The sequence below is a fragment of the Rhinopithecus roxellana genome, chromosome 16 (genome assembly GCF_007565055.1).
Source record: "Rhinopithecus roxellana isolate Shanxi Qingling chromosome 16, ASM756505v1, whole genome shotgun sequence".
Classification (NCBI taxonomy): domain Eukaryota; kingdom Metazoa; phylum Chordata; class Mammalia; order Primates; family Cercopithecidae; genus Rhinopithecus; species Rhinopithecus roxellana.
Genome location: NC_044564.1, coordinates 108954666 through 108971647, shown reverse-complemented (window position 1 = coordinate 108971647; position 16982 = coordinate 108954666). Strand labels below are relative to the sequence as shown.

At 37.6% G+C, this 16982-nt stretch overlaps 1 protein-coding gene across 2 annotated transcripts in view; it reads left to right on the top strand.

The window, feature by feature from the left end:
- The window catches only part of LOC104670791 (myb/SANT-like DNA-binding domain-containing protein 3), a 148854-nt gene that overhangs the window by 87735 nt on the left and 44137 nt on the right, over positions 1–16982 (top strand). For both annotated transcript variants that reach the window (XM_010374139.2, XM_010374137.2), the window contains 2 exons: positions 1614–1640; positions 4924–5020. In XM_010374139.2, coding sequence (XP_010372441.1) covers positions 1614–1640; positions 4924–5020 — 124 coding nt within the window. The remainder of the gene's footprint in view (positions 1–1613; positions 1641–4923; positions 5021–16982) is intronic.

Sequence of the window (16982 nt, the reverse complement as noted above, 5' to 3'; positions counted from 1 at the left end):
TCTGGCAGAGTTTGTTTGTGTAAACGAACTTGGGTGTATCTCTATACATATACCACATTGTATTTCATTCATCTGACATAAATACCTCCAGCCAAATCAGTGCTTTCTCATTGGGAAGGTACTGTCTTGCCTAGGGATGTATATCATAATCTCAGGGTGGATGGAATCCTGTAGGTTGGGGAAACGCATACCATTTAGAAAATATAACCTACAGGGAGACAGTATTTAATTTATTTAAGGATTCTAAAAGACAGAGGAAGGTATGAGTTTTTATATTTATTAAAATTAGACATGGTTTGAATAAAAGATTGGGAGTAGTATCTCATATACTGGGAATATGTCTTATTTATCATTTTATTCCTCGCATTTACCATGATGCCTGGCACATAATATGTACCCAATCATTGTATGTGGAATCGAGGTAATAAAGGGGTGTTTTCCTAAGAAGAGTTTGGTCATAAAAACAATTTTGAGTTTCCTTTCTCCTTCTCTTTTTTTCTGTTCCATCACTCTTTCACTTCCTCCTTATTTACTCAGAGAAAATGTCATTTTGTGGTTGATTAATCAGAATTGAACATAATTTAAGACTTTCCATAAAATCCCATGAAGATTTTACAACTGGTACTGTATACAGTATGTCTTTTTCTAATTCCTCCTGTTTCTGCAGTATCTGGGAATTTGATTATTGTCTGAAAGAGCTTGAAGGGAAGGGAACAGTATTGTTCTGAGTGTTGTTTTCTGCTCTAGAGGACAATTTGGAGAGCTAGCATGGGTTCTTTAGGATCCAGGGTATCCTCTCCCCTGGAAAGTGCTAGATAAAGTGTCAAATTCCTCACTTGCTCTCTCTGTTTTTTTACATGACTCTGTGCTGATGATTTTATATCATTACCCTGTTTTCAACATGTTCTGTGCTAATACATTGGTTCCTTTAGGATTATAGAATAAATGTTTTACATTAATTATACTTGAGACTGGCTTCTTTCTGGTAGCTTTGATGAAGGCTCTTTTTAATTTCACTAGCGACAAGTCAGGTAAGTTTCCTTCTGATTGGATTTCCTAGAGGAAGTTAATTTTATTAGTAAATGAAAACCTCAAGCCTTTGGTTCTTTGCTTCCTAAACCTTGGGGCTTTTCTTACCTTTTGGCTTTTGGCCTTTATCCGCAGATTTCATTAAGAAGATTTTTTTTTTTTGGAGTAAGACCCAAAGCTCTTTTCCTGTCTTTCTAATAAAAGCAGCTTCTTCATTATTTCTCTCAAGCTTTAATAAAACTAAAATTTTCTCCTTCCTTTTAAATCAGTGGATTAAAATTAATTATTTACATTTAGCCGTTTACTTTTCAGTATTTATTGTCTTTACTCTGTGCAAAGCATCTGGATATGTCCTTAATGGGATACAAAGATGTATGAAATATAGATGATTATGTATCTAAGCAATTTATATTTTGAGAGCAGCATAAAAGAGGTATGTAAGAATAAATTGTAAGATATCAAAAATTTGAGAAAGGGACTGAGAATGGATATCACAGTTTTATTTTTGATAGAAAATTTTATTATTTGATAAGATGAAATTTCCAGGAAAAATGTTTGTATTCATTCTTTGTTTTTCTTCTCAGATAATGGATCTGGATCTGGAGAAGGAGGTAAGTTTCAAGTACCTCTTAAAGGATATTTGCTTTTTTTTTTCTTTCTTTTTTTTTTTTAAAACAGCTTTGAGATATAATTGACATACCATATAATTTGCCACTTGAAGTGTACAATTCAGTGACTTTTAGTAAATTCACAGTTATATATTCATTAGTATATTCAGAGTTATATATTCATCACCACAGTCACTCTTAGAACATTTTAATTACCTCAGAAAGAAACCATGCACTCCTAACCCAACTCTCCCTCTCAGCTCTAGGCATTCTTGTTTCTCGCATTTTTCCCTGGAAGTTTGTTGTCAGACAAAGGGGAAGATGTTGTAGTTTCTGTTAAATTGAGGTTGCATCAAAGTGACTTCTTCTTGGATCATCCCCACAAGTGATTTTAGCTTGGACCAGAATATTTGTAACTCTTTCCCATCCCTTGCTTTCAAGTTTTTGCTCATAAGGAATTTTCATGGTACAGGGTTAAAAACTACAGAGGAAGTTGTACACAGAAAAAGGAAGACTTGCCCAACAACTCTCACGGAGTTTAGAGTTTAATTTAAACCTTTAACAATTTCCTATCTATGTTTTTGATTTTATTTTATAAATATATGAAGTATTTCTGTTAAAAGATTAATATTTGGTAATAGCATATAATGGAGTTTAAATGATCAGAATTGAGATTGACTAATCTGTATCATAGTCTAATGAGGCTATAATTCTTAATGAGTATGTACTGTATACAAAATAATGTTTGAGGTATTATGGGGTTCACCAAAGAACACCCACTTCAGTACAGTTCACACTTAATGCAAATGGAAACTGCGGTTATGATCCTTTCAAAACTGCCTGAAAGCTCACTCCATACTGCTACATTTCATAGAATCTTAAAATTTCAGTGTTGGAAGGGACTTTGAAGGTCTCCTGGAGAATAGGAGAACTGTCCTGAGGAGAAATTCAAGGATGACAGTCTCAGCTAAAAAAAAAAAAGATTAAAGCTGTCAAACAATAGAATTTGAAGTAGATGGACATGTTTAAGCAGAAGCTTTATAATCACATGTGAAGGATCAGATAATAAATTCCAGATCTTAGAGCTGGAACAGATTTTAGGCGATCATGTAGTCTAGCCCCTGTGGTCAGGTATTCAGTTAGGAAACTGTCATTGTCATTGTTCCTATATTAAAGAAGGGAGAGTTCATCTTAAGATTTGCTTATATAATACAATATTGGGCTGGGCACAGTGGCTCCTGCCTAAAATCCCAGAACTTTGGGAAGCTCACTTGAGATGGGAGGATCACTTGAGCCCAGGAGTTTGAAACCAGCCTGGGCAACATAGTGAGACCCTGCCGGGCGCAGTGGCTCATGCCTGTAATCCTAGCACTTTGGGAGGCCGAGGCAGGTGGATCACCTGAGGTCAGGAGTTTGAGACCAGCCTGGCCAATGTAGTGAAACCCTATCTCTACTAAAAATGCAAAAATTAGCCAGGCATGGTGGTGGGCACCTGTAATCCCATCTACTCAGGAGGCTGAGGTAGGAGAATTGCTTGAACCCAGGAGACGGAGGTTGCAGTGAGCCAAGATTGCGCTACTGCACTTCAGCCTGGGTGACAGAGCGAGACTCCATCTTAAAAAAAAAAAAAAAAATTTAAAAAAAATTTTAAAAAGCCAGGTGTGGTGGCGTTGTAGTCTCAGCTACTTGGGAAGCTAAAGCGGGAGGATTGCTTGAGCCCAGGAGGTTGAGGCTGCAGTGAGTGGTGATCATGCCACTGCACCCTGTCTCAAACAAAGCAAAGCAAAGCAAAGCAAAACAAAATAAAACAAAAAATACTGGATATCTTGCCCTGAGGATGTAGGTTGACATGTAGGTTGACCTTTTTTTTTTTTTTTAAAGGGCCTATGAGTTAGAAGGGCTAAGTGGTTTGCTCCAGTTAATATACAGACCTTAGTGAGCTCATGGTAACTGTAATATTTCTGAATATTATGATGTTTTGGGGCCTCAGAATTACTTCGGATGATAATCCTTGGTATCTGTTTGGGAGTATTCATGAGAGTTTAGGGGAATATTTCTACTTAAGGATAGGCAGACACCAAAAATTAGAAGTTTGGCAGCATTACCAAACAGGCATAGCAGATTTGTGTACCTTTTTAACACCCTCTTTATTGTAAGACACCTCCTGAGGCCGGGGGTAGTGGCTCATGCCTGTAATCCCAGCACTTTGGAAGGCTGAGGTGGGCAGATCACAAGGTCAGGAGTTCGAGACCAGCCTGGCCAACCCCGTCTCTACTAAAAATACAAAACTTAGCCTGGCGTGGTGGTGTGCACCTGTAATCCTGGCTACTTGAGAGGCTGAGGCAGGAGAATCACTTGAACCCAGGAGGCGGAGGTTGTGGTGACCTGAGATTGCACCACTGCATTCCAGCCTAGGTGACAAAGCGAGACTCCGTCTGAAAAAAAAAAAAAAAAAAGACACTCCCTGAATAGTAATCTTTTTCAAACCAAATTCAAGGGAAATCCCTTGAATGAACTGAAATCCTTAAGTTGATTTCAGAACTGATCTCCCTGGCCAGTTTGAGATTATCAGGATGTGATCCACTCTAGTTGAGACCCACAAAATGTAAGGCCCTTTCAGTGTGGGATGTGAGCTGAGTTTGGGGCTGGTGATATTTGCTGTTTTTTTTTTTTTTTTTTTTTTTTTTTGCATTGGGTCTGCGTATTTTTGGCTGTGCTAAGTGGCCAAGTAGAGAAAGAAAAGTCCTTTATAAAGAGACTCTTTTCCATTTTAAAATTTGGAAGTAAGTACTTCTTCTAACTCTGAAGTTAGTTTTTATGTAGTTAGAAAAACAGGTATGAAACTGATGTGAGGAAAAGGTGAGAGTTACATTCTTTTGTGGTCAGGTGCTTATCTGCTGACCGACTTTGCACAGGCTGATTGCAACAGGAGGGTAATCACAGGACTAAATGTGTTGCTCCTGTCTCTTTTCTCTCTCCCTTATTCAGTGTTATATGGTAATTTTTTTAAAAAAGTAATTCATTATCAAACCTACTGTGTTGTTCTGCCTGCATAGTTTAAGGGATCATTTTGCCAACACCAAAACTTCTTTTCCTCACAAAATATGTTGTACTCAGTACTGGCAACATTTTTGAACTTCAAGCATTGGTAGATTTTGGAGGTGACTGTTTTCAAGAGTTCAGGTACATTTTCCTCAGAAACAGGATAATGACTACTGAAAACATGAAGTGTATCTGGAAAGGATCCCAACTTTTGGTTGAAAATTTGATTTTTCTTTTTAAACAGAGGAGGAAGGGTCAGGGGCAGAAGTTCACAGAAAACACTCCAAGTGTGGACCCTGCAAATATAAAGCTGAATGTGATGAAGATGCAGAAAATGTTGGGTGAGTTGGTTGAGGGGAAGGGACAAAGTTATTTAGAGATTAATCATCAGTATGATTATATTGTGGAAAGGTATCATTTACCTGGTTCTGTATCTTTTGTATGTTTTCAAATTTTTTTTTTTTCTGTTGTTGTTGTTTAATGCTAATCTATTGACTTTTAAGTTGATATAATACTATGGCTATTTAAGTCAGTTTAAGCGTTGTATTTTAGAATGAGAATCCATTTATAGTTTTTCTGGTTTTATCTATGCCTTTTTTCCTCCGGATAGTTTTATATATTTTATACCAAGTGCTTTTCTCACTCATGTTCAGCCTTCATTATTAAGGTGGGTTTTGTAGCTGACAGCACTGTCTGTCCAATTTCCCATTCACTCCCTGTAAGAAATGGTGTTCTTTTGTAGAACAGTAAGGCTGCAGACATTTATCAACAGTCATGTTTGATTTTTCCTTTCATCAGTATTCTATTTATTTCCAATCTAATTCTTCTTTCATTTTCCTGCGGTGCTGGCTTTTTGTATATTTGATTCTAAAAGCTTTAATGTTGACTTTAGGACCTGGGAGCATAAATGGATCTTCTTCACTTCCTCAGTTTCCACTTAGTATCTATTTTAAAACATTTATTTCTATATTTGTGCTTTCTTCCTTACTTGTACATATTTTTGGTGTGTATTTTCCAGTTCCGTATTTATTCAGCCCTTAACTACATATTCGAACCTTTCACTGAACAGTAATAATATGATCTAATTAGCATTAATGTCCAAAGTTAGTTTTGCAAATTAAGAACACTCAATTTTCACTATTATGTACAAAATCAGCTATTTGGATGGCATTTGGTAAAATTGTGCTAATTTATTTGGTACATATTTCAAAGTGGGTGAGAACTGGTAAAAGACAAGTAAGTTCAGTAAAAAATGAACTCAACAAAACCTGAATTTACTGTTTCTGCACATTGGTCACATAGATTGACCTGTGTCCATTCATTTCATTAGGAGTGGTTTGATTTGGAAGAACATGTTTTCCAAAGCAGATACTGGCCTGTAGAACAGTAGAGAAATGATGAACAATATGGACTTACAGAGAGAACTGATAATAGATATTATGCTGTTTCTTCCTTTTATTTTGTACTAATGATATGGCATGATGAAACACCTTAATATATGTGTGTGTGTCTGTATGTCTGTATTTTTCCTTAGTACTCTTCTATAATAGTGTTCAGAGACAAAATAGCTGTCAGTGATTGACTGGCTTGGTCTGTTGGTCTGTTTTTATTCCTTTCATGGTGCCGCTATTCATCCCTATTTTATACATTTTTCTATTATCATTTTTCATGCCTAATTTAAAAAGATGGATGTCTTTTGCTTAGAATTTAAACATATTCCATCTACTCTCAGAAGTGGCTCCAGATGTGACATCTACATGATAGGCTGGGTGCAATGGCTCATGTCTGTAATCCCAGTGCTTTGGGAGGCTTAGGTGGGAGGATTGCTTGAGGTCAGGAGTTCTAGACATCTACATGATAAAATACATATCGTTATGTAAATAGCTACTCATAATGTAATATGTAGCCTATTCCCAATCAAAGCAACTCTGTCGTGTGTACTAAATTAATTTTTTGTGTGTCTATTTATCTGAGAACTTGCCACCACTATTGTTGTAGATACCAGCTCTAAGCATAAGGAAGTGGACATAGACCATGGAAGGGCTTACCAATAGTAAGGAGCATGCAGGCTCTTACCAGCAGGCTAAGGAGCACATAGACAGTGACAAGAAGCCAACATCAGGCAAGGAAATTGATGCAACAAGAGGAAGATATGAAGGAAGCAGTTGGTATCTTTATTTAGAAAAAAGTGATTAAGCTAAAGCGTTTGATCCTTTTATGGAGAGAGACGAAAGGAAATGTTGGTAATATCTAATCTTTTAGTCTGTAAAGCACTTGTTACTGATGGCAGTTGTTTTAACAGTATAAGTGTATATCAGTGGTTATTTAATTTTTTTTTTTTAACTTTTAAATGGGCCATGGTACCAAGAAAGTTATATGGCAGTTATGTAACTCCCTCAAGGCATCTTCCATGTGTTTTTCATGGTTGCTAACCAGGTGAATAGTAATGTATCTAAGGGTAATTTTTATCCATCCAGCTGGGCCGTTTAGGTCTGGAAAATGGAAAGCTGCAGAAATATGACGTTAGCCATGAAGTCTTGATTTTTATATAAAAACCTGTTATTTATTAAGATGTTACATAATTTTCTTATTAAAAGATAAACTTTTAGTTATTAAGAACAAAAGCTCAGTTATAATTCAAGTAGTTCTGTTATGACTTAATTATTATGAACTCCATTGGAATCAGAGTATTAAGGTAGGGTCTTAATATTTATTTTCAGGCTGGGCGTGGTGGCTCATGCCTGTAATCTCAGCACTTTGAGAGGCCAAGGAGGGCAGATCATGAGGTCAAGAGATCAAGATCATCCTAGCTAACATGATGAAAACCCGTCTCTACTAAAAATACAAAAATTAGCTGGGCATGGTGACATGCACCTGTAGTCCCAGCTGGAGGTAGAAGAATTGCTTGAACCTGGTAGGCAGAGGTTTCAGTGAGCCAAGATCGGGCCGCTGCACTCCAGCCTGGCAACAGAGCGAGACTCCATCTCAAAAAAATAAATAAATAAATAAAAAATAAAAAATTTATCTTCTACTCTGATCCTCTCATTTTAAAGATGAAACCATTGAGGACTAAAGTCAGAGGGTTTGATGGGGGTATATTCTTCTAATTAACAGTACAGTGCTTTTCTTACCATCTGCCTTTTTCTAATTTTCTTTTAAAGAAAAAATTCCTGGAAGGAATGTTATCTTTTTCCTACTTTGAGGACTGCTGCCCAGTGACTTTTTTTTTTTTTTTTTTAAACAAAAACACTGCCCTCTTCATCAGCCTGGTCCCAGCTGTGATTTCTTTACTTCTGTATTAAGTCTTGGTCACTCTGAGTATTAGCTGCTTTTAAATTCTGTTAGTTCTTAGCTGGCATCTAGAAATCAAATGCCTATTTATTGAATTTCTTTTGAGTGATTTTCAGGCTTTTTTGACTACACTTCATGTAAAAAATACATTTGCATTGTTATCCAGCACTCCTGTTTATATACACATTGCACTAATAAATATTAAGTCAAACAAAATTCTGTAGAATAGTACTTACCTTTATTAAATGCAATGTACTCTAATATTTTCTATCCTACTTTTTAATAAAATACTGGCAGTGAACCACTAAATTGACTTCATAATCCACTAGTGATTATGACCTGCAGTTTGAAAAGTATTGCTCTATAGTATAACTATAATAGATGTGTATTGCATGTATTTTTTTAGGTGTAAGTATTCATTTAAAATTTTATTGTAGGCCAACTGTGGTGGCTCACACCTGTAATCTCAGAATCTTTAGAAGGCCAAGGCAGGAGGATTGCTTGAGCCTGGGATATCTAGGCTGCAGTGAGCCATGGTTGTGCCACTGTGGTCCAGCCTGGGTGACAGAGCAAGACCCTGTCTCCAAAAACAAATGAACAAACAACCCAGAAAGTCAAACATTTGTCTTTTCTCAATTTGAAATGTCTTTCCTGTCAGAAAAAAATGTTATCTAACCTATCTGATTTGCAAAGAGCAGCTAAAATCTTTCTCTTGTTTTTAAAAAGTCTTTCTCTTGCTAATAGTTGTTAAAAAAAAATCTGGCATTTTGGTGAGGGGATAAGTGATGCTGTGTAAGTTAATTTTCTGCTATTAAGAGAAGTGCTTTTTTTTTTTTAATTTAGCCATTTAAATATAAATTGATTTAAATACATTACATACTTTGCCTTCTTAAACAGAATATACAGAACATGTTTAACATATTCTTACAGTTACATATCATGTAGTATATTACAGTTTTCAGAGCATTTTTTACATATATTTTTAAGCTATTCTGAGCAGTTCTGTTTGGTAGTAAGGCAAGGAAGTATTATCCTGATTGTTATAGGTGAAAGTGAGTTCAGAAAGGCTGAATGGAGAATCAGAACATAGGTCTTATGACGAGGAATCAATCTATTGTGTTGTGCACACACATGTAGAGGCTAATGATGTGTGGTTGTTTCACTGCTGCACTTAAGGCTTCATTTAGCTTTGTGTTTTGGGTTCTATATCTGTTTTTTAAAAATATGTTTTCTTCTCTCTTGTAAGGCTGTTAGCTGCTGCTTCTAGATGCTGTCAGTGTGCCTTGGCAATGAGTTTGACTGTAGATGCCCTCAACTTTTAATTTGCTTCTCTGCTTCCCTGGAATAGGAAACAAACACTTGCAGAAACTGTATCTAAAGTAGGAATAAGTTCTAAATGTAAAATAAGAGTATATAGGTTCTTCTGAGTGAAGTGCATGAACTTTATTTATTGCATCTGTTTTATCTGTCTTGTCTGCTCAATGGCTATTTTAATTCATTTATAATTTAAATTATTTTTGCTTCTAAGAGGCTTCCCCCTCGCCCTTCCTTCCTGAAACTCACTGCATTTCTTTGATGGCATTGTGGGCTTTGCTTGGATTTGTGACAGTTATGTTTGTTAATGCTTACCTTTCAAATTTATACCTAGAGATGTAGGTGGTTGAGGCTCCAAGAAATATGACTCCCCACATAAGTGGGTTTCAGTATTTCACTGTGACCACTGTGAAACAGTGCATAGATTTCCTACTTGGTCTTAAAACTTGAAAACAGCACTTCCTTTACAGCAACTTATATTTCTTAAACCATATATTCTTAGTACCACACCCCCTCTCTAAACAGTATTTCTGATCTGTCCAAGGCCGAAGTTACTGCTGTAAGATAGCCATCAGCTGTTTCTCTGGATAATGGGAACACGTAATCATAGGACTCCTTCACTTTAGTACCTTTTATATACCCCACCTAAATCCCACCCAGGAATGGTGTGAGGAGTCTGTAGAATCATCAGACCTAATGCCAAAACAGGTGAGTTATAAAAATCCTCCAGTTATTTCTTTTGAACTTTGTCTGCAATGCACTTTATGGAAATAGCCCCTGCTCTTCTGCCTCTTTTATGTAAGTCTCCTTTTTGGAGGTGCTGTTTCCGTTTATCCCTGAGTGATATAAATATCTCAGAGTTGCTCAGAGAATCATACAGGTGTAGAGTGTGGCAGACAACATGGATAACCAGTTTAATCCACCTGCTGGAGATCTTAGTCATTTGTGGTACCATTTTCTGTTTTGACACAGATTCCTGTTCAGTACTACAATCTGACGAGTCTCCCTCAGAAGGTGCAATGACATCTTTTCTCTTGTGTAAACAGAATAATGCTACACATTTGTGTCCTGCAGTATATCCTACTTTCTGGAAGCTTCATGTACTTTTTAAAACAAGAACTGAAGAAGTACCTTTTCCATTCTTCTGCTCTTATTTCCTCCTAGTCCTCTGACTAGGAGGTAGTAATTTTTGTCATTTAGCACTGCCTTCTTCTGGATATTTTAAAACTATTTTTAGGTTTAATAAGTCCCTACTGTAGCCCCTTAGATTATAATGGAAAAAATAATTTTATGTTTTTTAAAACATAAACCTTATTAAGCATTATTTTATCCAAAGTATAATCTGGATGTTAGTAATGACAGGCTCCTTTATCCAGAAATATCTTCTTTTTTTTTTTTTTTGAGACGGAGTCTCCCTCTGTCGCCCAGACTGGAGTGCACTGGTGCGATCTTGGCTCACTGCAACTTCCGCTTCCCAGGTTCAAGCAGTTCTCTGCCTCAGCCTCCCAAGTAGCTGGGATTACAGGTGCCCACCACCACGCCTGACTAATTTTTGTATTTTTAGTAGAGATGGGGTTTCACCATCTTAGGCTGGTCTTGAACTCCTAATCTCGTGATCCACCCACCTTGGCCTCCCAAAGTACTGGGATTACAGGCCTGAGCCACTGCACCTGGCCTTCCGGAAATATCTTTTTGAGACGGAGTCTTGCTCTGTCGCCCCGGCTGGAGTGCCGTGGCATGATCTCGACTCACTGCAAGCTCTGCCTCCAGGGTTCACGCCATTCTCATGCCTCAGCCTCGTGAGTAGCTGGGACCACAGGTGCCCGCCACCATGCCCGGCTAATTTTTTGTATTTTTTTTTTTTTTAGTAGAGACGGGGTTTCACCGTGTTAGCCAGGATGGTCTCGATATCCTGACCTTGTGATCCGCTTGCCTCAGCCTCCCAAAGTGCTGGGATTACAGGCGTGGGCCATCGCACCCAGCCCAGAAATATCTTCGTAAAGTCCTTTGACAGTTGCCAGTAAGAGAGTTTTGCCTTTAAAATGCAAAACTCCGTCTCCCCACAATCTCTTGCAGTTTTCTGAATGCACTGTTATTATTGAACACTTTCTTACCCACTGTGCCCCTGTTATTCCACCTGTCTGGAGTCCCTTTCCTGTTTATCAGCTTGTTTGAACTCCTATTCCTCCTCCTAGCCTTAGATGCTGTGTGACGTGTGACATAGGTCAGATTCACCACCTCTTCTCACCTTGCGTTCTCCCACAGTTCGTATGAGTTGTGTGACCATATTCTGTGTTCCTCCTTGGTCTTGAAAAAGCAACCTCTGCATAGACTAAGTAGATTGTGAGTTTCCTGATGGCAGGGACTTTGTCTTGTTGATTAATGTCTTGGGTAAACTGCCCATAAGGTTGGTTGGGTATCTTAGGATGGGTCCTTTTATAGGCCTTGGTTGAATTAGTGGCAATCAACACTAGGCCTTTATTATTCACTTAGAGCTGCTTACAGGGTGGTTGTAAGGATTTAAGATGTGTGAAAAAGACTAGCATTGAATTTGTTGCAGGCTTTATTAGGTGTTTGTTAAATCTCAGTAACTTGATATGAATTAGTTTAAGCCAATGTTTTCCTAACTGGTAAATAAACTTACTATATTGAGAACAATGGTACTTTCTATATAGGGTTAGGAAGAAAGGAAGTGAAAGGGTGGATGTTTTTCAGTAATAATAATGCCATTCAGATGTGCACAGTATTTGATAGATTTCAAAGGGCTTTTTACAAAATCTTATTTGATCCTGTCAGCAGTGTTTTGAGGTATTTTCCCTGCTGTAAAGACTTGGAGTTGTGATTTGCCAAAATTATAGTGCTAAATCATAGAAGCCGTTGAATTTATGCATTCATTTATGTATGTATATATGCATTCATGCCTTTGAAATTTAGTGCTGCCAATTCAAAAGCTTAAAAAGGCTCTAGAGTGAAAGGTCTCATTTCCACCCCTGTTCCCAGTCACTCAGTTGTCTTCACTAGAGACAGTCACTGTGATCTGTTTCTTGTTTAATCTCCTGGGGTATTTTATGTATGTGCAAGCAAGCAAATATGTACATATATATATATATATATTTTTAAATAATGGCATCACACTATACCTTATTCTGTACCTTATTTAAAATCTTTATTGTAAAATGTACACTGCTTACAGAAGTGTTTAAACATACATGTGCAATTTAAGGAATACTGATTAAAAACCACCTATGTACCTAACACCTAGGGTACAAAATAGAATACTGCTATCATTTCCAGTACCTTGTGTGAACCTAGCCATGGAAGGAAAGGGTGATAGTGCCCCCTTAGAGAGGAAGGCTTACAGAAGACACTTTGAACAGCCTCTGTGGCAGGGTCTGGTTTTCAGCTCCTCGGAGAGTTTACAAAGTCCCTTTTGGGGAAGTCAATGGACAAAGCCATGAGTATTGGAGTCACAGGGTCATGGAGAATGTGGGCTCACTATAGTTGGGGCATCTGATAGGATTCTAATGTATGGATCACTGGTAGAAATGTGATCAGAATGGACTGCTGTGCTCTGTGTTGTTTACTTTTATAATCTCCCCATAGCTCACCTTCAACTGTCAAGAGTATGTCAATTAACTGAGTGGGCTGAGTTGTTCTTGCAGCAGGACATGGAGGGGAGAGTAGGAACTTCATTATCTTTATTAACTTTTTAATTATACTTTACGTTCTGGGGCACATGTGTACAATGTGCAGATTTGTTACATAGTGCATGTGCCATGATAGTTTGCTGCACCTACTGACTCGTCATTTACATTAGGTATTTCTCCTAATGTTATCTCTCCCCCAGCCCTCCACCCCTGACAGGCCCCAGTGGGTGATGAGGAACTTCATTATCTTATGGTCAAGACAAGCCAACTACACATAAGAATCTGGGCCAGGCTTACCTGAGCAGTCTATCTTCTGACTGAAAGTTGGGTATGGTAGCACTAGGCATCTTGGTAATAATGGCCGTCCACGCAGCTGTCAACAGAGTTGAAGTATTTCATTGTGGACTGATTGCCCTCTACATCTTGTATATAGCTGTCATCCCAGGATCTTCCTTCAGTTTGGTATTTTTTCCAACAACAATTGATTTTCCAACTCTCTAACACTACCTAGATGTCCAACAATTCAATTAAATTCTGACAGTAACTACTTGGAGTTAGTGCAGACGCACGGTTAAGGACTCAGTCCCATAAGACTGCCCCCTCTTTATAACCAGCTGTAAATGAGGTCCCCAGGCTACCCCCACTTCTGCCCAGATGACCATAAATTTTGGAGTTCCCATGCCCTACCTAATTTGCTAAAACAACTCACAGAACTCAGGAAAGCACTCTACTTATTATTTATTTGTAAAGTATGCAAATGATCATCCAAATGAAGAGGTACATAAAGCAAGGTCCAGAAAGGTTCTGAGTGCAGGAGCTTCTGTCCCCATGGAGTCAAGTGCACCACTGAGATGTGCTCACCAACCGGAAGCTCCCGAACCCCCCTTATCCTGAGTTTTTATACTGAAGTTTTATTATGTAATTGTGACTGGTTAACTCATTGGTCATTGGTGACTGAACTTAACATCCAACCCCTCTCCCCTTCCCAGAGGTAGGAGAATTGGGGTGGGGCTGGGAGGCAGAAGTTCTAACCCTCTAATCACTGTGGTTGGTTTCTCTGGTGACATTAACTCCCTGCCCCCTCACCCCATGAGTCATCTCAGTAGAATATAAGAACTCACCTATCACTCAAGAAATGTCAAGGGAACTCCATACCAGGAACTGGGAACAAAGACCAAGAATATTTTTTATTATACCACTAGGATCTTCCTAGAAATTCCTTTGTCTCTCCCTCCTATATAGGGTACTGTGTTTCTTCTATTTTTGCTTCTCACTTCTTGGTTTTACTTTCCCATTTTATTACTTCTCATAGCAGCTTCTTATGAAAAGGTATAAGATTTTAAAAACTTTTGAGACCTTGTTTGAAGTGTTTAAGTATTTTTATTCTACACCTAATATTTTATTTAGAACTTTGCAAGTGCATAATTGGAGGTGTGAGACAAGTTTCCCTGAGAATCAAGAAAGTGTTGCTTTGTTATCTTCTAGCTTCAAGTGTTGCTGTTGAAGTCTAAAGCCATTCTAATTCTTGATCCTTTGTATATAATTTTTTTCTCTTTTGAAGCATGTAGAGTCTTCTTTTGATCTCCAGTGTAGTGATATCTCACAATGTTATGCCCTTTCCTAGATACTTACTGACTTCCATTTTGAAAACTTTTCTTTAATTAATTATTTGATGATTTCCTTTCCTCTTTTTTTTTTATTTATTTTTTATTTTTTTATTTTTGGTACTCCTGTTACTTGGATATTGACATCCTGGACTAGTTCTCATTTTATCTTTTTTTCCCGTTTTCTGTTTTAAATTTTTTTGCTGTACTTTTTGAGAAATTTCTTCAACTTTATGAGTTTTTCATTTTTGCTGCAATTTTTACTTTCCAGGAGCTCATTTTTGTTTTCAGAGTACTCATTTTTAGAGCATTTTACTTTTATTTTATGATTGCAGTCTGTTTTTGTACCTATACGTTATTATTAGTTGGTATTCTGTCTATTGAAAGAGTGAGATTTTCTTTTCTATCAATCAGTCAGGACTCATGGATTTTTCTTTTAGTCATTTGTAGTCAATGAGTTATAATTATTCTTTTGTTTAGTTTTCATGTTATGTGGCCTATTAAAATGAGTTAGGGAGTGTTTTTTTCTAGTCTCTGGATGACTTTGTGTAAGAGTGAAATTATCTGCTTTTGGCCGGGCGTGGTGCACATGCCTGTCAATGCTTTGGGAGACCAAGGTGGGCAGATCACCTGAGATCAGGAGTTCAAGACCAGCCTGGGTAACATGGTGAAACCCTGTCTCTACTAAAAACACACACACAAAAAAAGAAAAAAAAAATTAGCCGGACATGGTGGCACATACCTGTAATTCCAGCTACTCTGGAGGCTGAGACACAATCGCTCAAACCTGGGAAGCGGAGGTTGCAATGAGCCAAAATTGCGCCACTGTACTCCAGCCTGGGCAACAGAGTGAGACTCCGTCTTAAAAAAAAAAAAAAAAAAGAAAAAGAAAAAAAATTACCTACTTTGAAAGATTGGAATGGATGTGTTCATAAATTGTCTTTTAAAAAATGCCTGGATCCGATGCTATCTTTAAGGGACTTTTTAAGAACAACTGATTTAGTTTCTTTAATGATTAGTGTACCCTAAGGTTCTATTTCCTTTTTTGTTAGAACTTGATAGCATTTTAAAAAAGTTATTCATTTCACCTAGATTTTCAAACTTGCTGGCATAATGTTGTTTACAATAACCTTTTATTATCTTTTAAATCATAATCGCTTTTGAAGTTTTACTCTGTTTCATTCCTGATATTGCTTTTTTTCTTTTTCTCTCTCAGGAAAAAGCCTGCAGAAAAGCTTGTGTTATCAGTTTGAAAATCTTTTCAAAGAACCAACTTTTGGTTTTACTAACCTCTGTTGTAACTTTTAAATTTCTGTTATATATTTTCCTTCCTTTTGTTTTTATTGGCTTTTTTTTCCCGTTGTTCATTTTCTAACTTTTTAAATGGATGCTTAGTTTTTTAAATCTTTTTATTTTATTTATTTATTTTTTTGAGACGGAGTCTCTCTCAGTCACCAGGCTGGAGTGCAGTGGCGTGATCTCAGCTCACTGCAACCTCCGCCTCCTGGGTTCAGGTGATTCTTCTGCCTCAGCCTCCTGAGTAGCTGGGATTACAGGCATGCACCACCATGCCCAGCTAATGTTTGTATTTTTAGTAGAGATGGGGTTTCACCATGTTGGCCAGGATGGTCTTGATCTCCTGACCTCGTGATCTACCCACCTCGACCTCCCAAAGTGCTGGGATTACAGGTGTGAGCCACCATTCTTGGCCTTTATTTAGTCTTTTAAGATTTGAGAAAAACCTTTGAGGTGAGAGGTGGAACCAGGAGGCTGTCCGGGGAAGAGTGTTTCAGGAAGAGGGAAAGTCTGAGGCAGGAGTGTCCTGGGTGTGTTAGAAAGAAAAGTGGAAGTGTTAGAAGTGGATGTGGTAGAGTTTCATGAAAAATTTTATGATAAACATGAAAAATGCCTTTACATGTGGTACTTCCCATGCTCAGATATTTATTTGGTATAACACCTGTAATGAATAGAGAAAACACTGGTCTCAGCCCCTCACTAATTTTTTGATCTGGGGCTTTTAGATTTCCTTCATATTCAGTTTTTCTATTGATAATTTATAATTGTCAGGGTTAGATGAGGCAAATGGGACTCTACCCACACAGTAGGTGCAGAGTTAATGTAGTTAAATGTTTTGAATTTAGCAGATTTACTGAAGAGTGATTTCTGTTCATTTGAGTGCACGCTTCTGTGCTATGGGCATCCTGACCTTGCTATGCTTGCCAGTCTGCAAACAGCTGTAATCACTATAATCAGTAGTACCTGTGGCCTCTGGAGTCTAGTATTTTCCTCCTTCGCTCATTGTTTCACTGAGCTGGACTTTACTTGAGATGGTAATTTAATCTTCTTTCTTTGTATTCCATTGAAAACAGTAGCGATTGTTTTCACAGTTGTTAGTCTTAGATGCAGTGATACCATCCCACTAAGGAACACTGTCTTTTTCATACATT